Below are 18,655 nucleotides of genomic sequence, written 5' to 3'. Positions count from 1 at the left end.
ACTGTTTTGAAAGACTTCCGACTGCTTTAGAAGCATTTTGGAGTTTCTGTAGTGTTTTGAAATCTTTTTAGACTACTTTAGGAGCATTGAAGGTTCTGGATTGCTATTAAGACATGTGAATTTAAACTTTTGGAAGCTTTTAAACTGCTTTAGAAGTATACTGAAGCTTTTAGACTGGCTTGAAATTTTTGGAGAGCTTCTAGACTAGTTGAAGATTATTTGGAAGCCTTTAGCGTGTTTTAAAAGCTTTTGGAAGCTTCTAGACTGTTTTGAAAGACTTCCGACTGCTTTAGAAGCATTTTGAAGTTTCTGTAGTGTTTTGAAATCTTTTTAGACTACTTTAGGAGCATTGAAGGTTCTGGATTGCTATTAAGACATGTGAATTTGAACTTTTGGAAGCTTTTAAACTGCTTTAGAAGCATACTGAAGCTTTTAGACTGCCTTGAAATTTTTGGAGAGCTTCTAGACTAGTTGAAGATTATTTGGAAGCCTTTAGCGTGTTTTAAAAGCTTTTGGAAGCTTCTAGACTGTTTTGAAAGACTTCCGACTGCTTTAGAAGCATTTTGAAGTTTCTGTAGTGTTTTGAAATCTCTTTAGACTACTTTAGGAGCATTGATGGTTCTGGACTTCTTAGACATGTGAATTTGAAGATTTGGAAGCTTTTAAACTGCTTTAGAAGCATACGGAAGCTTGAAATTCTGCTTCTAGACTAGTTAAAGATTATTTGGAAGCCTTTAGAGTGTTCTAAAAGCATTTGGAAGCTTCTTGCCTGTTTTGGAAGGCTTTAGACATATTTTGGAGTTTCTGTAGTGTTTTAAAACCTTTTTAGACTACTTTAGAAGCATTTGGAAGGTGTTTGGGCAGTTTAAAGAGCCTTGAAGGTTCTGGACGGCTTTTAAGAGATTTGAAAGCTTGTAGACGGTTTTAGAAACTTTTGAAAGCTGTTAAACTGCTTTAGAAGCATACGGAAGCTTTTGAGAGTTTGTAGATAAACTGAAAAGCATTTGGAAGCTTCGAGGCTGCTTTGTAAGCTTTGCAAGGCATTTTAGAGGTTTTATAGTGTTTTGTAATGTTTTTACATTTTTTTAGACCTCTTCAGGAGTATTTGGAAATTTTTTGGTCAGTTTAAATTTGTAAATTTATACTTATGCATTTTGCAACATGTTTTTGTCGTTCAGAAGCCTTCAATATAGCATTTTTTTGTCAGTTATTAGTTTAGTTTATTTTTAAAAACTTGAAAAGCTTGTTTTGTAAAAAACTAGTTAAACCATACAAAAATAGCCATACAAACGAAGAAAAAAGCATCAACAAAATCTGTCAAATGACGCTTTTTTGCATAAATCGTTCACATTAGATGTCAAAGGTTGGTTGCTTTTATTATTTACAAAAATTAGTAAATGTGGCCAAGAGAAAATACTGAAAATAATTTTCAGCTTTCTAAATCCACCGCTATGGAGCGTTTCGGTACCACTAAAAGGAAAAATGTCCAAAAACTCTGAAATTTTAAATGGAAAGGTTTAGTAATAATCTCATAAAAGTAATCCCCTATTCTCTACGAAGAATTTTCCTATTTAACTTTTTTTTCTATCTCTTCAAATAAAGTGGTGGGAGTAGTCCAAAGTTTGCTTTGAAAGAAATGAAATATCTCGAAAACGGCTAATCGTAGAAACTTCGTTTTTGCGACATTTTAAAGAGCATTTTCTGTCTTGTAGAGTGTCCCAAAACAATGTTCCATTTAGTTTTCGGTCCTTTTGATAGAAGGCGTTTTTACAAAAATTGTACTTTCATCTATCGACTTTGATCCAGTGACGTGTTCAGCAACCGTTTGGTGATTGTTGACTGTCAGAGACTTGAGCGTTCATCAGATAGTCGCAAAACTCTAATTCACACCTTTGTATCCGTTTATACGTTCATTTATTAAAAGTATTGTTACATTTCTGTCTCCCTTTATTTGTAGACATTAATACCCACACAATTTGTAAAAACGCCCTCTATCGAAAGGGCCGAAAACTTAATGGAACATTGTTTTGGGACACTATACAGTACACGAAATGCTCTTTAAAATGCCGCAAAAACGAAGTTTCTACGATTAGCCGTTTTCGTGATATTTCATTCCTTTCAAAGCAAACTTTGGACTACTCCCACCACTTTATTTGAAGAGATAAAAAAAGAAGTTAAATAGGAAAATTCTTTGTAGATAATAGGGGACTACTTTTATGAGATTTTTACTATACCTTTCCATTTAAATTTTCAGAGTTTTTGGACATTTTTCATTTTAGTATATACCACTAGTGGTGAATTTAGAAAGCTGAAAATTTATTCCAACATTTTCCCTTGGCCACACTATTTAAGGCTATTTTAGTACATTTTTTAAAAATGCCCCGTAAACTGCCATAATGTGCCTTCTTATATGGTCATGATTACCACAATAAGATTAAAAAAAAATAGACAATAAGCTGCATTTAAATGCACATAAAATTTTAAATGTTTACATGATAAATTGGGGGAACAAACTAAAACTTCATATTCTTACAACTTAAATATATTTGTCCTTAAATGTCTAGTAAGTCAGCAAAAAATATACCTTACAATATATTACACATTTACCAAAGTAAAACACTTTTAGCAAAAAACTTTCAGATAATATAATATTTGCCAATCGTCATAAGCTGTCATTTGTATTTTAATCAAATGATGAATTATTATAATATACAGTTATAATACAATTCACCAGATGACTGAAATTTTAGAAAACATTTTAATTTCCAGTAGTATTAAGTTACTGGAAATTAGATGTTTCAAACATGCAAGTTGGCAAATACAGCAAAAAAATACCACTAGTTGAATACAATACTATGTAATATAGGTCTCTCACATTTTTCTTCAAAAGTATGAAGGACTTCTTCAATATCATTGTCTAGATCTTCAGTTGTGGCAATCTGTGTAAGTAAACAATTATTACTTAAAGTTAGTTTAAAACAGTAGAAAATACAAAAAGTGGCAAAATTTCTTTTAGAAGGGAGTTTATGAATAACAAATAATCCCCAAACTTAAGGCTCTTTTGCTGCTGCAATAATTGAAATAAATAAAACTTACTCTTGCTCTATGTCTGATTTATTCTAATCAAATTACTATACTTACATGCATACACATGTCGCTAATTAAAAATGCACCTATTGTAGCCTCTTCTAGGTTATCTTGAATATCAATATTAATAACGTGAACTATTGAATTGTCTGATGGAGCTTTACTTTCCATAAATTCCAACACTTGATCATACACTCTTTCTTCACAGGTTATCAGTATATCAAATTTTTCTTTGGTCTCTTGAAACTTTTCCGGATGAGTTTTTATCCGCCTATTTCTGTCTAATGTGTGAAGCAGTCCATTTTGAGTATATCTAAACAATTTCAGGAAATGACTGAGCTGCAAACAAATGTTGAAATTAATATACATACAAAGACTTGTCTTTTTCTAAAAGATCTTGGTATATTTCGGCGTAGGATGTGCCAAACTCGTAAATGTTGGGTTTATCCGCTGAGGAGCCGGGGATTTTCACCTTTTCCCCTGTACCAAACGACTTTACTCGGAAACCCTTTTTGGCAAGGAAAGCATGAGCTTCCATACTGCGATTCATGTTGCTTGAGCAGATTACTGCTATTTTTAAGTCACTCACTGTGGTCATTTTAACAATTTTGTTGTTAAATTATAACAAAACAGTTTTTTTGTAAAAACTAAAAGTTAGGTTATGAGGGGCTGACCTCTATTGACCTATCCGATAGCCTGCAATTAGCTTTTATCCAATTTAATAAGGTTCTTTATTGATCATATTAAATACAAATCAAGAAAGGTAAAATCTAATCTATAAAATATTCTGTTTATTAGTTGTTTTGATTATTCTAATTAAAAAAATTATTATTTTTTTTAATTGAAACGCGAATGCGCAAATGAAATGTCAGCTGTCATATTTCTTTTATCTGACATTTGGCAATTGGCATTCACTTATTTAACAAGACTGTTCGGTTATAAATTTGCGAAGAGTTATACTGAATATGTACTTTATTTTTACGATTTGATTAGTTTTTCATCTAGCATTTTACGTCTTAATATTAACGAAATGTTTCTTTACGTTTTGCTTTCCATGCCGGAAATGACCCTACGCTTTTTAGGGCAACGGGCGACAAAATACATTTTTCCATCCAAAGACCATTTCTGCGTAAAATGTTGTTTGTACCACAGGTCGAAATAAGGACAACACTGACTACCTACACAACACACTAAGGAATACGACACTTATTTGGTCCGGAAGCATAACATTCTTCTTTCAGACCTTGATACACAAATTATTAATATACAATAGAATATATAATAAAAATTATTTATTTTTTAACTTTTAAAAAGGAATTAATGTGTGACTGCTTTGCGTAGATTACACCAGTACTGCTATTCTGAACATCTGAACGCATTATGTCTAGCATTCATTTAATACCTGTCAATAGTGTCAAACGAATCATATGGCGTCATTTAAAAGTCAAAACTCTGTCAAATTGAATCCATTTCTGCGTTTTCTGTCAGTCAGCTTGAATGGTCAGCAGAGTAGTGTCATGGCTTCTACTGTGTGAGGGGGATTAGTTTCTCGATAAAAATAAAAATACTCCATTAAATTTGCAATTTAGTATTTGATAATCGTTCCTATTACCGTTCCTGTGAGAAACTACCGCTATAAGGTAAGTTTGCATGCCCTTTGTGTCTGTAGTACGTTTTTAGTTAGAGCTTTTGTACTTCCTGTGCGTGTGGGCTACAAAGAACCCTTTTTGAAACAACGAGGGCCCAAAACAGAGCAAATCACGTTGTTTTTTCTTTTGGTTTCGGGCAGAGGGTTTGGGGCTTCGTTTCGTGCACTTTAGGGGATTATTTTATCAGATCTAATTTTAGAAAAAATGTATCCTTTAAAGGCTCCTCCCATATTAGAGTTTTCCATTTAATATCTTTAGAGGTGTTGTGTTGTTTGACCTGATCTACCCTGTTGGTTTTCACACTTAAGAATTAATTTATTATTTAGATACTAGATAGATGTAAATGCACAGAAAGAAATCTTGCTGGTCAAGAGTAATTATGATATTTTTTTTAACAATTCTCACAAAACAAACTACACCTATGTCTTACATCAGTCTGTATTGCACATAATGTTGATAAGGTGTTCATGCAAAACTTGTTGTGGAAATATCAAAGTGGCTATCAGCTTTTAACAATACACCAGAACTGAGTCAAATACTCTCTTGTCACATCAAAATGCTTGGGCTTTGATTGTTACACTAATCCGAATATGCTACATTATCAGTTTAATAGCATTCAATTGAATGAAAAGCATACAGGTAAGGGAGCAAAAGAAAAACTTCAGAAAAGTAATTTTAACTTGAGGCAAACAAAATAATGAAGAGGGCTAACAATAAATTAATTTTTTAAAGTGTGTTGTACTTGTCATCATAAACTTGCTAATTAAAGTTTAGAATCAATTAGAAAATGTTGAACATAATTTGGCAAATTAGCAAGGTTAATGAACCATAAACTGAGCATTCAAAGGGATAATGAAAAGTTTTTTTTTGTAAACTACTCCTAATTAATTAATAAAGTTTAGCAATTAAAGAGACAGAATAAGACAAAACCCAGATAAAAGAGTGTATGGCAAAAGTGAAATGCAAAGAGTGTCTCAGGAAGAGTTCATGTTACACTGCTATTACACACTTGAATAATTTGAAAAAATGTGAACATATTTTTACATTATAACTAAATACATGCATAATTTTATTGTAAACTCCTTCATAAAAGTACAACTTTCAGTGAAACTGTTTTTTAAAGTATTGGAAGTAAAATAGTCATTTTAATAGGACTTGAATTATGTTACTTAACTTACTGTTGTATTACTTATTTGGCTTGTTTTGTTTTGAAATGTTGTGTAACTGTACTTTTAAAGAGAGAATTAAAAGGTTAAGTTTCTAAAATATAGTCTAAATGGTAAGAACTACAGGTAGGGACACAGGACAGAGTATCACAGAAAATTGTGATGTGGTGAAATCGTCTTTTTTAATGGAAAACTCTGCATTTTATTGCATTTTTAGATTTAGTTTCATTGATTATAAAAAAGATTTCTTATAATAAGGACAAATCTAATCTCCACCATTTTCATTAAAATGGCTGTCATAAAACAAAATTTTCTAAATTTAGAAAACTTGTATTGAAAGAGCACATTCCTATCTTAGTTTTTTATAAGGTATTTGATAATGTTAATTTGCATTTAAAGTACATATTTTTCTTCAAAATTGTGAAAAATGTACTAACATTTTTTTAACCTGAAGAAAAGCACTGACAGCCTTTTGTCATATTTTTTTTTCAATAATTTTGATTGCCATTTTTTGAAAACAGTGCCAGCTAGATGTGTCATTCAACAAACAGATATGAAATGCAATAATGTAATTTTTCAATTTCATATTGATTGAATAACAAATAAACCTAAGTAAGAGGTTTTTGCAAAGGACTTCCTTTGCAGAACACTGTATTGAACCATTTGAATAGGTGTCTCAAAAGCAAGTTTATATTTAGTGGATTGATTAAAGAAAAAGTAAGCCATGTCCTAATGTTGGTCCTCACGTTTATACCACTCATTTAATTGAATAGTAAAATTACTTATGACAGGTGGAGCTAGTGATGGTTGCCATTTCGTGACGGATATTTTCCTTTAAATGCGCCAGGAAAGTCGGTTTATTGGCATAAATTTTAGATTTAAGATAACCCTATAAGAGTCAATTTGTGTTATCTCTCCTGGAGATCAATTTGCCTGAGAAAATTTCACAAACTCCTGGCAGAGACGTATTGGTCGTGTGTGACGTTGTTTTCTCCTGCTGAAACCATGTTTTTTCTTCTAGAAGTCTTCTAACATCCCCACATAACACTCTGAATTTACTGTATGCTCCCTTTGGGATAAAGGGGTGTTTAACTTATTTACGTGTTTATTAAGATAAAAATGAGCTTTATCCACAAACAAGATGTTGGTAAACGATAAAAAGCGCTCAAATGACAGATTTACCAAGTCAAGCCTCTGGCACTTGGGAACATTACTTTTAAGAAATAAATTTTCAAATTGATCTACTAAATAGGTATATAAACTTTCTTTTGAGACACCTTTTAGTTGTCAAATTTAAAGTAGGATGCAAATGAAATCTGCTATAATAGTAGTAAAATATTCTACTAAAAAGCAACAAACTTTTTTTGGTAAAACTTCACTTAACTTTACAAATTCCAGATTTTTGGGACACAAATAAGTTGGGTTACAAAAGCCCAATAAAACTTCTGTTCAAGTCTGAATTATACAAGATGTCCCATAAGTAAAGCTGAGTTTATAAAAAAAATTAACAACTAAACTAACAATTAGAAAACTAAAAAGTTTACATATAGGAATCATGAGTGTTGGTTTATATTATAAAAGCTAAATTAGCAATTAAGAACTAACAACTACAACTAAGAGTTGCTCAACTTTTAACTTCTTAGTTTAATTGTTGGTTGAAAAACAAAAAGTGGCAGGGGCACGTTTTCCTTTTTGACGTTTTTGTTTTGGTTATCCAGAAGGGATTTCCTTGATACTTCTCTTTACAGTGTTAAACTTATTCCTTAAGACAGTCCACCATTAAGTATTATCCCAATAGTTTCCCACGTCTCTTTCATGACTTTAGTTTTAAAGCCTGGATCTTGCTTATTGTAAATAAATTCAAATTTTTGAACCTGCAGTAATTTAAAAATGTCATTATAAATACACGATTTACATTACTTACTTCAATCAGTATAGTTAACTTAAGCAGAGTTGAATACTTACTTGACGTACTCTGGATTTAAGTCAAGACAAAAAATGAAAATATCCACAAGCACAAATCTCAAGACCAATTTAGTTGGTTTTATAAACGGTATGATGGTTCTAGTTTTTAGTTGCTAGTTCTTAATTGTTAGTTGTTAGTTAAAGTTTTATAAACTCACCTTAAATGGTAAATTTCTGGGACCAAAATAATTTATAATAAATGACAAAAAGTCAACAGAACAAAAATACAGAGGATTAAAGTTATTTTTTTAACTAACTCACAAACAACTTGGAATTTTTTGGTAAAATTTGATATTCAGGGGTTTTTGAGATTAACAAATTTGATTATCAACTCAATTTTAAGCCAGCACAAAGAGGTAGTCAACTAATTCCTCATGGTGGAGGCTCATAAAACAAGCACCTTGTAATGCTAGTTTAATTGCAAACAAGTATATCTTTTTTGCTAAGAAAATACCAGATACTCGGTTTTCAGTTGTCACTTGCTTTACCAGAAAAATGTTAGAGCCATTTTAAAGCAAATCATTTATTGTAGAGTAGATGGTGCCCTCTACAAGCTGGCTTAAAATTGAGTAGATAATCAAATTTGGCACCATCCAATACCGATTTGTGAGCAAGAAACTCCTAGTGAATTGAGTGTTATTGGAAAAAGTGCATTAAAAAAAAATAACTTTGACCTATCATCATAGACTTTTCATCCAAAGTAATTTATTCTGACTTCATAAATACACCATTACTTATGGAAAACCCTGTATAAGGGGAAATAAAAAAAATCACCTGCATTGTTATGATGGTATCAGTACCTACTTTGTAGTAAGTAGCCCTTCCTGTTATCATTTTTTTATAGGCAGGATCAATGCCCTTTAGAATGTTTTTAGTAGGCAATCGTCAGATAAGACACATATTTCAATATACAACTAGACCTGTGGTTGCTTGTATATGTCACAGTAAATCAATTCTTAAAATAACAATTGCATTGCAGTTTTTAACACAAATACTAACAAATAGTATCAGAACAAATTAAGGTGTAAACTTAAAATACCTTGTAAATATGTTTTATAAGAAAACTATTCGTCATAGTATTGTCACAGGTTAATGCCTGCTTAAGTCTGTAACAGAAATACTCCTAACAGAAAATTTAATGTTATTTATTGAATACCACCATAAATCACACCAAATTAACTTGTTTAGTTTGTCTTTTTAATATTGCAGCAATTCCTAGACGTTTGCTCCATTTGTTAATAATATTTGAATCTCTCTACAAAAAAGTGGTCTACAATGTAGTGGGTACAAGTACTTTCTATGTAAGTTGTTTTGGAAAACTGACATATTTTAAACACTTTCAGTCAATCACATAGTTTGATTTTCTATTGGCGTTTCAAGTTAAGATCGCAGCGCCATTTGAACTAAAATCGGGCAACCCGTTCCTAACCTAACATGATAAATAATATGACACACTGTAACTTACCTAACCTAACCAAAATCAATGTAAACAAACAGAGAAATGACAGCTAGAATGCCCGAAACTGTTTTCATAACTGATCACCAGAGGGAGTATCTCTTATCTTGAAACGCCAATAGCTTTGTTTGGGTTTATAATTCTGAATCGTTCAGGAACTGTTATTGAACAAATTATCGTACAGTAATCGTAGTAACCCGTCAAATAACCAGAATAAGTTGTGCTTGCTAGTTTTAAACTTGAAAAGGCACTTAGTAACAGAATTAGCAACTTTTTTGAGAGTCACAAGCTTTTCACTGAATGTCAGTTCGGATTTCGAAATGAAAAATGACTATTGTGGGACTTTGTTTTGCGATCTAATGAAAGCTTTTGACTGCGTTTCATCTAATATTCTTGCTTTAAAGTCATCCAAACTTTGTCGTGTACACTATGGAGTGCCTCAAGGGTCAATACTTGGACCTTTGATTTGCAGTTGGAAACACTGTTAAGCTAAACTTTGTCCTTTACGCAGATGATACAACCATAGTTAGAAAGGCTGCAAATATCGATTCTTTGAATAGTCATCTAAGTGAGTCTCAAACTATTGTCACTGACTGGTTTGTGGCCAACCAGTTGAGCATGAATGATGCAAAGAATCAGAAGCTAATTCTGTCTACTCGTGCCACCAATAATATTCCCAATGATCTTATCAAATTTCTTGGAGTTAAAATTGACTCAAAACTCTCATGGAAACCACATCTGGCTGATGTATGCACCAGTGTGGCATCGGGTGTTTTTGCGTTGCGGACACTTGCCTCCACAATCTGAAAAGAAGCAGCTTTGACGGTTTATTTTGCTTGTGTGCACTCTAAAATTTCCTATGCTATTCTAGCCTGGGTGCGTATTCTTGAAACGAGGGAAGAGAGTTATCAAGAGAAATACCTACAGAAGCCCGTTATTGCCAGCTTCTTCTGTCACATTCTATCAACACTTCTCTTGAGATTTCTGTTCCCTGCTTTCAAGAATTAGGCCCCTGGGGACATGCGGCTGATACAGTGAGAGTGTTTGCCCTGCAAAGGAGGGCTATTAGAATCCTCAGTAATATCGGTTACAGAGACTAACAAAGACAATTCATATTATGACCTCAGAAACTACTTACTTACAGTGTTATTAAATTGATGAAGGAAGAGAGTTTGTTGTAGTAGAGTTTGGATAAAAAATTTGATTTAATATTGGAACAACCATTATCATAAAACAATAGCTCTACACCTATTTCTTATTTATTTACCTCCATTTATTAAGTTATAAACTTGTTGAAATTAAACGTTACACACAGAACATAATCACAGTACTCAGCATGCTTCTGAGTAAAAATTGTCCAAAAATTAAACATTGACAAAATAGAAATATGTTCCACAATTTTGTAATACCTTGAAAGCGATCGATTATAGGAGCTAATATGGGAATACATAAGGAGCTGTTTGTTGATCTAAATACTATTAATAAATTGAGTTTTTATGGGACCCGAATAATGAAACATTACTGCTTGTTGCAGCTAAACAACAATTATTATGTTTAATTTAAAGGAAAACCTTAAAGCAACATGGAAACTATTACACATATGTAAATTGAATCCTATATTTTTTTATGGCTGTTGATAATATTATTGTTAAACTTGGCACAACAAATTTCCTTGAAAATTACGAGGAAAAATATAATAAGTATTGCCATACCACAGAGTTTTTTAGGATAAAACATTTCAAAAAAACAAAGTTTAGTAAGTTTAAAGAGAGAATAATCTTATTGTGGAGAAATCACAATCCTTCCATATGCGTTATCAAAATGAAAAACTTTAAAGTTAACATATCAAAAAATGATTAAACTTATGAGAACCGGTACTGCAATCTAGTTGTTACAGCCTCTACCCTTCGCAAAGGGGAGAATACCAACTTTAGTTGGCATCCTGCGGAAACATTTTTAGCTTTAGTTGATTCATTATTAGCCAAAATCTCTCTAAATTCCTACTAAATTTGCTGTAGTATGACTGTAAACCTGCCAGAAAGCAATGCTTTGACTTTGTTACTGTATGTATGTTGTAATCAACTTTGTGGGTTTATGAACCCTCTGGAGTCAACTAATCCTCATATATTAATGTATGTTTTTTAAATTACAGAGGTAAACCTGTAAGAAAGTTTGAGCATCATAGAATGGCTACTGCCGTTCAGAAGAATGCTCTAAAATCTCTAACAAACGGCGCAAGTTTAAGCCATCATCAACACCAAACGTTAAACAGATACGAAACTATGATTCCTCAAACACAGTACGAAACCCTCGAAATTAAGGAAGAACCCGGCAACTTGTTGGTGGAGCAGGACAATAAGAACGAGACGGAAGAACCGACCCAGCCACAAGACGCGGAGCCCGAAATAGACATTGTGATAAATAATGTAGTGTGTAGTTTTAGTGTCCGATGCCATTTAAATCTTAGAGAAATCGCCTTAAACGGCACGAACGTTGAGTACCGTAAGGAAAATGGTATGATTACGATGAAATTGCGCCGTCCCTATACTACCGCCAGTATTTGGTCGTCCGGGAAAATCACTTGTACGGGCGCTACCAGTGAGGACGCGGCCAAACAAGCTGCCCGAAAGTTTGCACGGTGTCTACAAAAACTAGGATTTAACGTTAAATTCAATAACTATAGAGTTGTGAACGTATTGGGGACCTGTTCAATGCCGTTTGCAATTAGGATCAATTCATTTTCCGAAAGACACAGGGAAGCAGAGTAAGTATACAGTAACATAAGCCAAGTCTTAGGATTAACTACTTTGAAAGTGGAGAGCTTTGTCTGAGTTTACATCTTTATTACGTCCAGTTTTTGTTCCTTAACTTGCTTGACTAGGTTTACAACCTTGATAAACCATTCTCATAGTTAAAAGTGTTAACAACATAAACTGGACTGAGAAAGCCCTGGAACTAGAAAAAATTACCATCAAAGAAGTCCTAACCTAACCTAAGTCGTTCACATGGTTACTGTTCAGTTTGCAATAATTGTTTATTAATCTCACACTGTATAATGTACTGACATGTTGAAAAATCAAAATCAACAGAAGACAACGTCCTAAATACAAAAATCTAAATATAATTTAGATATTTTATTTTTCACTTTAAAGCCGGCAACGTCGGTATAGTAATTACACATTCTGTACAGTTTTTTACAATGTGAACCTTGTCAAACAAACAGATTTGACTCACTTACCCCCATTTGCACCGTGGTACTTTAAGCCAAGCTTAAGTTAAGTGTGGTTCAGACTGTGTACAATACAGTTCAAAAAGTCACAGTCTGGACCATGCTTAACTTAAGCTGGGCTTGAAGTTGCAAACGGTGTCAAATCTGACTATTTGGCAACACAGATTTTTTTCGGATATAGTCTCTTTGAAATTGCTGCTACGTTATCAAATCATTTGCATTGCTGAATTAACAATAAAATGTCCACTAAAATTTGCGAAACTAGAAATGATTGGGCAACGTTGTAATCGGGACATTAAAGTGCTCCAGAAACATCAATACTTTTTCATTTATGGTGTGTGTGTTACTTTAGACAACCTGTATAACTAAAGAGGTCAACTTTAAAGGCAAAAATGTATTTATTGCATCAAATCCCTGTCACTGTCAAAATAACCAATTTAGGGACTGTCAAAATGGAAATTTCTAAGTTCAGACAATTTGTATTTGTTTCTATGTTACCTCGTAACCCTCAAAATAATCGAGTGACACTCCGTTAAAGTAGAAACTGTAAAATTTTAGCATTACGATAAGTCCAAATGTGCGTGTCTACATTGTTCGTAGTTTGTGATTGGTCAGGAGAAAACAGCAAGCTGAAAGCTGTTTTTTTGACCAATCACATACTATTTTTCTATTCTAGATGCCTCTGGCAATTTTTAGAACATTTTCAGTCGTATTTAGGGGCCTCTGCCAATTTCAACCAATTCTTATACAAGGTTTAGAACGCACAAGTGTTCTCTCACTCTGACAGTTTTTGGAAGGTTCTCAGTAGCATTTAAAAGCCACTGGCACTTTCTTAATGGATCTAGAAGCTTTGGACAATTGAAAATAATTCTTGGAAGGTTTAAGACACTTGTAGAAGACTCTGGCGATTTCTAGAAGGTTTGCAGTGTTATTTAGAGAGCTTTGGCACTTACCAAAATAGCTCTGGAGGCATCTGACAAGTTGTCAGTAGAACTTAGAGGTCTATGGAACTTTCAAAATGCTCATAGAGGCCTCTGGCAATTTAAAACAACTCTGGGAGGGAAGGTTTAAGACTACTTAGAATATTCTGGCACTTTTTATTTAGAAGGTTCTCAGTAGCATTTGGAGGTCTAAGGAACTTTCAAAATGGTCCTAGAAGCTTCGAACCGTTTACTTTCAATTGTAGCTGACTGAAAATTGATTAGGCACTGCCATAAATTATGGAATTTTGTTATTTGTTGTGATTGACAGATGTACAGAGTGGTCTGGCAAAAACTGGATAGGGCCCTATTTGTAAACTTCCTTGAATAAATGACACAACTTCAGGATAGTAACCAAGCCATAGTTCAATGGACATAAGCCTCTCGTAAAGATTTCCATCTCCCTCTATCCTGTGCTGCATTTAACCAGTTGGTTTGGATGCGCTTCAGATCATCTGACCAACTCGCGGTCTCCATTCAGTTATTTTTCTAGTCCATCTGTCGTCGTTTATTCTGGCTAGGTGACCCGCCCAGTTCCATTATAGAGTCGATATTCTTGTGATGGCATCTGTTACTCCACTTCTGCTTCTCACCTCTGTGTTTGGATCTCTATCTCTCAGGGATAAGCCTAACATTATTCTTTCCATGCTTCTTTGCGCTACTCTTATTTTGTTCGCGGTGTTCTTTGTTAGAGTCAGTGTTTTTGGCTCCGTAAGTTAGTACTGGTAAAATACATTGGTCGAAGACTTTCTTCTTAAGACACATGGGAAAATCAGATCTTAAGATGTAGCTTAATCTTCCAAAGGCCTATTCTTCTGCCAATTTCGCAGGTTTGATCCCTTCCCAATCGAATCTTGTGACCGAAGTATTTGTAGGAGTATACTTGCTCAATGTTTAAGTAGTTCACTGTTAGGTTTTCACTGGCAATGAACCTTGTTTTGCCTATATTGATTTTCAGCCCAGCCTCTATGAGATGCTAGGCTCAGTTGATTATTTCTTGCTCTTTTTTGAGATCATTGGTAATTAATATCACATCATCAGCGTAGCGAAGGTGACTAACTTTTTCACCATTAATGTTGATGGCGAGGTTCTCGATGGTTGTGCGTTTGAACATGTACTCTAAAAGGTTGGTAAATAATTTGGGGGAGATGACATCCCCTTGCCGCACACCTCTTTCTGTTTGGAAGCTAAGAGTATCTTCATGAAGTCTAATAACAGCATTTGCGTTCTTGTATAATTGCTTAATGATGTCGATATTCTGCAATCAGCGAGGGCACTAAGCATATTATGGTAGTCTATTTTGTCAAAAGCGAGAACTAACGGTTTATTAAACTCTATGCAAGATGATCATTTCTGCCATAGCCCTTACGAAATCCTGCCTGCTCAATAAGTTGGTAAAGATCGAGTTTAGCTGTCAGCCTTTAGGTGATTATAGTCATAAACAGCTTATATACCTGCGATAGCAGGCTAATTGGTCTGTAGTTTTCTATTTGGGCTATATCTCCTTTCTTGTGTAAAAGTATTATGATGGACTTATTCCATTGATCAGGCGTTATGGAATTACTTAAACAAGCGTTGTATAGCTTACACAGTATTTTCCTAGTGCTGATCCTCCTCGTTTTATATTTTCAGTGCTAACATCGTTATCTCCTGGTGATTTATTGTTCTTCATGTCTTTTAAACAGTTGTTTATTTCGTCTTGAGTGATTACTAGGATGTCTTCTGTGGTTTGTCTATTCTTATTGCCAATTATCTTACTTAATTCTTTCTTTCCCTAAGACAATTTTTCCTAAGCACTTTCATTCCTTTGTTTTCCTTTATCACCCTAGTTATTTCCTCTGCTTTGTGTAGCCTTACATCTCTTCGGATAGCTTTTGATATTTCTTTGTGGATTTCTCTTAGCTGAGTGGCATTGTTTTGTGTTAGATTTCTTCTTTTTTCCATCAACTTCTTAGTACTATCACTCAACTTCTCTTCCTTCCCAACTCCAACCGATTGCACTTGTTTTCCGCTTCTTTCATTGCTGTTATTATTTGTTTGTTTGTCTCCTCAATGTCTGATCACCATGTGTTGTTACTATTGTTAGACTTTTTTAGTTGTAGTAAGAGTGTAGGAGTAATTCAGGAAGACCCAGAAGGACATTTCTCCCAGACGCAGCAAGGACAGAACTCTCTACGTTCCACGTCCTTGTGCAAACCGACTGAAAAGCTGTTGAGTGTATTAAGCGAACTTCTTCTTGCTGTCTATTTTGCAATGTTTCAAAAACAAACTTATTTAAGACACATTGTATGAGATGGTTTATGGGTGATGAGGTTGATTAATCATTACGTTTAAAGAGAAGCTAAGGATTTCAGTTATTTTACGGCCTGCTGCACTGGGTGATGAGCCGTAAAAATTATCCACAACCCTGGGTCAAAAAATTATGGTTTTCACCGTGAAAACTCAGGTGCAGACAAACATTAGCTAGCCATTTATGCGTAAAACTGTATATCGGTGGTAGTGGTTGCTTTCTTGATTCTCTGCGCCCGATATTGGAGGATGTACCTAACTAACGTACAGCGTGTCCCAAAAAGATCCTGAACAACGCTTGTTGATTATTACTGCAATAGAGGGCGTCACAGATGAAGATCATTAACTAGATTTGGTTACATCAACTTATTTTGATACCGTCAGTTACTTGTGGTTTCAAAGACAACCTGTATTTATTCTATCAAACATACTGTAAATAATCACAATAGTGGGGAATCAAGTGTCGTTTAATTGGCTAAAGAAAGTTTTTTCCAAATTATGAGTTATTGTTTAACTTGTTGCAATCTAAATAATAGTCAAAAGGTTGACCTTTTAAAATGCAACATACAATTTCAAGTATAAATGGGATACTTTGCTTGTTTTGAGTAATCAAGATTGTTTGTATTGACCTTTATGGCGAGTTTGGTAGTATGATAGGAGAAACATATTTTGTCTAAAGTCTAGAGTAGGTCTAGAAACGAGTTAAAAGCAATAAGCAAAACTAAACTTTTATGGTTGTAAATTTTGCTTGGATTTAACTAGGATTTTTGGTAATCTCCCATTCTCCAGATTTAGGTCATACAACTTCTGTTAATGGCAGTTGTATCTAAGTTTAGTAAAAGTCTGTTACTAAACTTGCCTTGGCCTGGAACAAAACATCATCCAGTATAGTTGGCAACAGTAACATTGTAGGAAAAAAATTATACAATATTATGTAGATTAGTGCTTCAATTAACTATAAAGGATGTGAATAAAAGCGTTATTCCATCAAAAATGTGATAGGATGCTTTAATACGAACTTCCTCGTTTATAGTGACTCATTAACTAAATTATTTCACTTAAACTTTCGTAACAATACTGATAAGTGGAAGCGACTTAAATTTTCGCTTTAATTAGGTCAGTAAACATTACGACTGGGTCTCCTTTCAGCATCGTAAATTTTAAATAACAACTTCCAATCGAAACTAGTTAATTGTGAGGGTATCAATAAAATTCCTGTGGTACTGTTCAGTACAAGGTGTCCCAATAATTTCATTAGAAAGTTGTAGCAAAAATAGTAAAATAATTTCAGAGAAATTAATAGAAGACCATGTTGACAGACATTTTCTCAAAATTTATGTTTTCTTAAATTAACATTAAATATGACGTTTGTTGTTACAAGGGTGCGTCACTAAGATACATTCTATAGCCTAGTGACGTAATAATTGTCGTTCCTTTTCTATTACATATGAACTGAGCGAGATGGAAATTTGATTTTATTGACTTATGTTATTTACGAATGGGAATTCGTGCTGGTTCAGGACTGGCGCAGGATTACGTTCAGAACTAACTCTACGTCCGAATTTGACAATGTGTCTACTGATTAACATATTTAAAAAAAGAACCGGTGTCACGTGACAAACTGTCAAATGACTTCACGGAGTGTGCACCGGCGATATGACTGAACGCAACCCTGTGCGTGATTTTTTGACGTTTGTTGACAAATTTCTCGAATTTTTTCCAGCTGTAATTTAAAATTTTGTGTATTTTGATTTTACAAACACAATTATTTTCGTTTTGTGTCATTTTGACACCAGAATCATGTTTCCAAAATCAAAATTTACCATACTAAGTTTGAATTGAATAGTACCAAAATGGAGGCAGCTATTCAGTAATCTACGCAGACAGTCTCAGAAAAACTTATTTTCTAGGACATTTTTCAAAAAATTCTCTATAACTCACTTATTTGAAACATTCTGTATAGACACGCCATATAACAAAAGAAAGCTAATGTACGAGGCTATCACGTGACGTTGACCGAACCAAGCTAAGTTGTACCGTTTGACCGCTAGAGGGCGTCAAACGGCGTCAAAGTTGAAAAATAAAAAAAACAGAATTTCTGACATTTTTTACAGGAGTACCCCATGGATTTTTTCAGAACATTTTTGAATTTTGAAAATTGTTCTTGACTGCCTACATAGCTTTAGGATAATGGAAAAAAAGTTAGGTTGATTGTCATTTGTGAAAATATAATTTTTTAAGTGTGCCACGCCCTAAAAACTGTCAAAATTATCGTAGTTTAAGGTCATCTCCGAAATAGTGCCAGTTAGACTAAAATGGACGTCAGAATCGTGTTCCCCAGTTTAGAATTAGTAAAAAAAGATCACTTTGATTGAGCAAAATTCAATATGGCCGCTTTTAGTATAGTAGGTCCAAAAATCACAAATTTGAGTCAAAATTTCCTGCACTTTTCCAAAAAATCATCCATAACTCGCTTATTTGAAACATTCTGTATAGACACGCCATATAACAAAAGAAAGCTAATGTACGAGGCTATCACGTGACGTTGGCCGGACCAAGCTAAGTTGTACCGTTTGACCGCTAGAGGGCGTCAAACTTCAATATTATTTTTTTGATATTTTCATGAGTATCTCGAAAACGGTTTGAGTTGGGGGTGTGAAATTTTTTCGACGTTTACACTCCGATTTAGGTAACTTTTACTAAGTATGACATTTTTCTGTACAGCGCACCGTTTGACTTTGAAAAATAAAAAAACTGAATTTCTGACATTTTTTACAGGGGTACCCCATGGATTTTTTCAGAAAATTTTTGAATTTTGAAAATGTCTTTGGCTG

The 18,655-nt window shown here is 33.8% G+C and overlaps 2 protein-coding genes across 4 annotated transcripts in view; one reads left to right on the top strand and one right to left on the bottom strand.

Moving 5' to 3' along the window:
* Nucleotides 1-2,526: 2,526 nt before the first annotated feature.
* On the bottom strand, nt 2,527-3,949 carry Ssu72 (Ssu72 CTD phosphatase). Of its 2 annotated transcripts, XM_081974332.1 has the most exons (4): nt 3,459-3,949; nt 3,252-3,400; nt 3,142-3,197; nt 2,527-2,939 (listed from the first exon to the last, which is right to left on the bottom strand). In XM_081974332.1, the coding sequence occupies exons 1-4, from the start codon at nt 3,683-3,685 to the stop codon at nt 2,838-2,840; spliced, it is 534 nt and encodes a 177-aa protein (XP_081830458.1). In that variant the 5' UTR covers nt 3,686-3,949; the 3' UTR covers nt 2,527-2,837. The 2 variants fall into 2 exon arrangements, with proteins under 2 accessions (XP_081830458.1, XP_081830457.1); XM_081974331.1 differs by having other exon boundaries at nt 3,142-3,400; nt 3,459-3,945.
* Nucleotides 3,950-4,555: 606 nt separating this feature from the next.
* The window catches only part of LOC145725530 (TATA box-binding protein-like 1), a 35,193-nt gene continuing 21,093 nt past the window's right edge, over nt 4,556-18,655 (top strand). For both annotated transcript variants that reach the window (XM_081974329.1, XM_081974328.1), the window contains exons 1-2: nt 4,556-4,727; nt 11,476-12,087. In XM_081974329.1, the coding sequence (XP_081830455.1) occupies nt 11,510-12,087 (578 nt within the window). In that variant the 5' untranslated portion in view covers nt 4,556-4,727; nt 11,476-11,509. The remainder of the gene's footprint in view (nt 4,728-11,475; nt 12,088-18,655) is intronic.

This window comes from Ips typographus, linkage group LG2, assembly GCF_016097725.1.
Source record: "Ips typographus isolate SLU linkage group LG2, UJ_Ityp_2.0, whole genome shotgun sequence".
In the NCBI taxonomy this organism is placed as follows: domain Eukaryota; kingdom Metazoa; phylum Arthropoda; class Insecta; order Coleoptera; family Curculionidae; genus Ips; species Ips typographus.
The sequence above is the reverse complement of the archived record's forward strand: the minus strand, read 5'-3'. Positions and strand labels throughout refer to the sequence as shown.

What these genes read in the sequence shown, in the direction of transcription:
- Ssu72 (XM_081974331.1), bottom strand. Translation starts at nt 3,685, where the DNA reads ATGACCACAGTGAGTGACTTAAAAATAGCAGTAATCTGCTCAAGCAAC. An exon ending in TTAGAAAAAGACAAGTCTTT is followed by an intron (nt 3,401 to 3,458) that starts GTATGTATATTA and finishes GAAATTGTTTAG; the next exon opens with ATATACTCAAAATGGACTGC. An exon ending in TTAGCGACATGTGTATGCAT is followed by an intron (nt 2,940 to 3,141) that starts GTAAGTATAGTA and finishes TTACTTACACAG; the next exon opens with ATTGCCACAACTGAAGATCT.